The sequence below is a fragment of the Pundamilia nyererei genome, unplaced genomic scaffold, assembly GCF_000239375.1.
Source record: "Pundamilia nyererei isolate P.nyererei 1_Seehausen unplaced genomic scaffold, PunNye1.0 scaffold00065, whole genome shotgun sequence".
In the NCBI taxonomy this organism is placed as follows: Eukaryota; Metazoa; Chordata; class Actinopteri; order Cichliformes; family Cichlidae; genus Pundamilia; species Pundamilia nyererei.
The window spans coordinates 2,880,032-2,881,989 of record NW_005187466.1 but is presented as its reverse complement, the minus strand read 5'-3'; the positions used below and the strand labels follow the sequence as shown (position 1 = coordinate 2,881,989).

The 1,958-nt window shown below is 39.9% G+C and overlaps 1 protein-coding gene across 1 annotated transcript in view; it reads left to right on the top strand.

Annotated features, from left to right (window-relative positions):
* Positions 1–557, top strand: part of htra3a (HtrA serine peptidase 3a) — a 4,497-nt gene extending 3,940 nt beyond the window's left edge. Inside the window, exon 8 of the mRNA XM_013911524.1 lies at positions 154–557. Within this exon, the coding sequence (XP_013766978.1) occupies positions 154–322 (169 nt within the window). The 3' untranslated portion in view covers positions 323–557. The remainder of the gene's footprint in view (positions 1–153) is intronic.
* Positions 558–1,958: the final 1,401 nt, after the last annotated feature.

Here is a 1,958-nt window from a genome sequence, read left to right as displayed (position 1 = left end):
ATTTCAAATGATATCACCCTGTTTCATACTTCCAGAAAGTGATTGCAGATTTATGGACAATGATGTCATTATAAGTCTGAATCTTCTTTTTCTCTTTCTGGCACGCTTGTAGTAAATGGTTGACTCGAGTTTCTTTTCTTTTCCATGTCTTAGAGGAGGGATTAGGGAAGGTGACGTTATAGTGAAGTTGAATGCAAAGCCAGTCAGGACCACTGAAGACATCCATGAGGTGTTGCAGAGCGACCAGCCACTCCTACTTGAGATTCGCAGAGGGAACGATGACTTACTCTTCAATATCCACCCACAGCTTTTGGTACATTGAAAACTGGGAGAATTGATATCTTTTAGTTGTGAAGAGGCAGGACTCAATATGTCCAGTGCTGATTTCTTATTAAAACAAGAGAACGGAAAAGAGCAGTTCCTTTCCCAACTAGCCTGATGATGTATGCTTTGGTAGAGTTTGAAATACTGTAGTTTAACACAGACTTCAAAATACAGCTCAGTAGAATCCATTGCACTGTATATTTAAGGCGCTTTAGAATAAAAGCTTAGAAGAAGGATCTGTGCAGTTGTGTGTTTTTCTGTCTAGTCTGTTCAGCAGCTGCTTTCCAGAAGGCAGCTTCCATTCCTTTGTTTATGTCTTCTCATCCCTCCTCCATCCTCTCTCTTGGAAAGACTTTCTCCTAATTTAAACAAACCTAAGTCAACACCTCCACATACGGAACACAGGCACTATGAGTAAAATCCTGTTACAGGGAACAGCTGGTTGTATTCTTTCCTGTTTTGGAAATGAAAATCTTCAGTCATAACATAACCTGAATCTTAAAGTCGCACACCCTGAAGTAGCCTGAAAGTACTCATGCAAAAACCAAATTAAATCAAGATGGCAGAAAAATAGCTTGACATTTTGCACATACTACACATATGCTTATACTTTTGAATAGTGTTGTTTTGGTTTATTTATCATTCTAAAAGCCTTCCTCCATGCTGAAATGACCTCAGAAATGACCTTGTAACCCACTTGAACTCCCTGTAAGTCCACACATCATAAACTGAGCCCAGACAGAAAACCCTTCCTGTTTATTTAAACATAGACTCTGTCTGGTTACTGTTGGCTGGAGCAGAGGCCAAGGAAGCAAAGACAAACTGGAAGAACAAAAAGGAAAGACTGGCTGCTGGGCTCACAAACAGGAAAAACAGGGAGGAAATGTAGCTAATAAGTGACTCCTGCTGTGAACAAATAACTACCATTTCAGCCGGTCCTCGCAGACTGATTTTAATATGGTTCTCTGTGCTGCACTCAGCGTGTGACTTGATGGAGCAGTTGTTGGAGTGTGGGTGGTGTTTTCTAGTCTTGCCAAGACAGATTGTTATAGCTGAGCGCCAGACTACTTCAGTAAGGCAGACAGAGGACACAGCTGTGTCCACACTAAAACAATATATCTAAGCCCACAGTAAATATTAACTTTCACTCAACAACAAAGGCCATGTGTTTTTACAGTAAAGTCAGAGTTTTACAGATATCTCTGCATGCATCTAAAGCACAACATATACTCTTCTGTACACTGTTTGTACTTTAGATTAGTGCATTCCCTATGCAACCCAGTCAGTGTGTTGCCATCTAGAGGCCAAATATAGTTTAGTTTGAAATAAACACAATTTATGATTCCCAAAGAGTCCACTAGATGGCAGGTGGAGAATAAAGAATTTCCTCCCAACGTGGCAATTGCTCAAACGCTCATCTTAAAGGACTGCTGCACTATAGAAGTCTATATATAGCTCTGGTTTCTGATTGCATCCTTTTGCACTTAAAGCAGAAGAGACAGTTAAGCATTTCAACAGCATGTAAGACTGTCAGAGAGACAATCGTGCAGGTGGAACCACACAGATGGAACTATTTTATTTATTGATTTTTTATATATAAGGTTTTCATAATATACAACCTGGATATCTCTAGG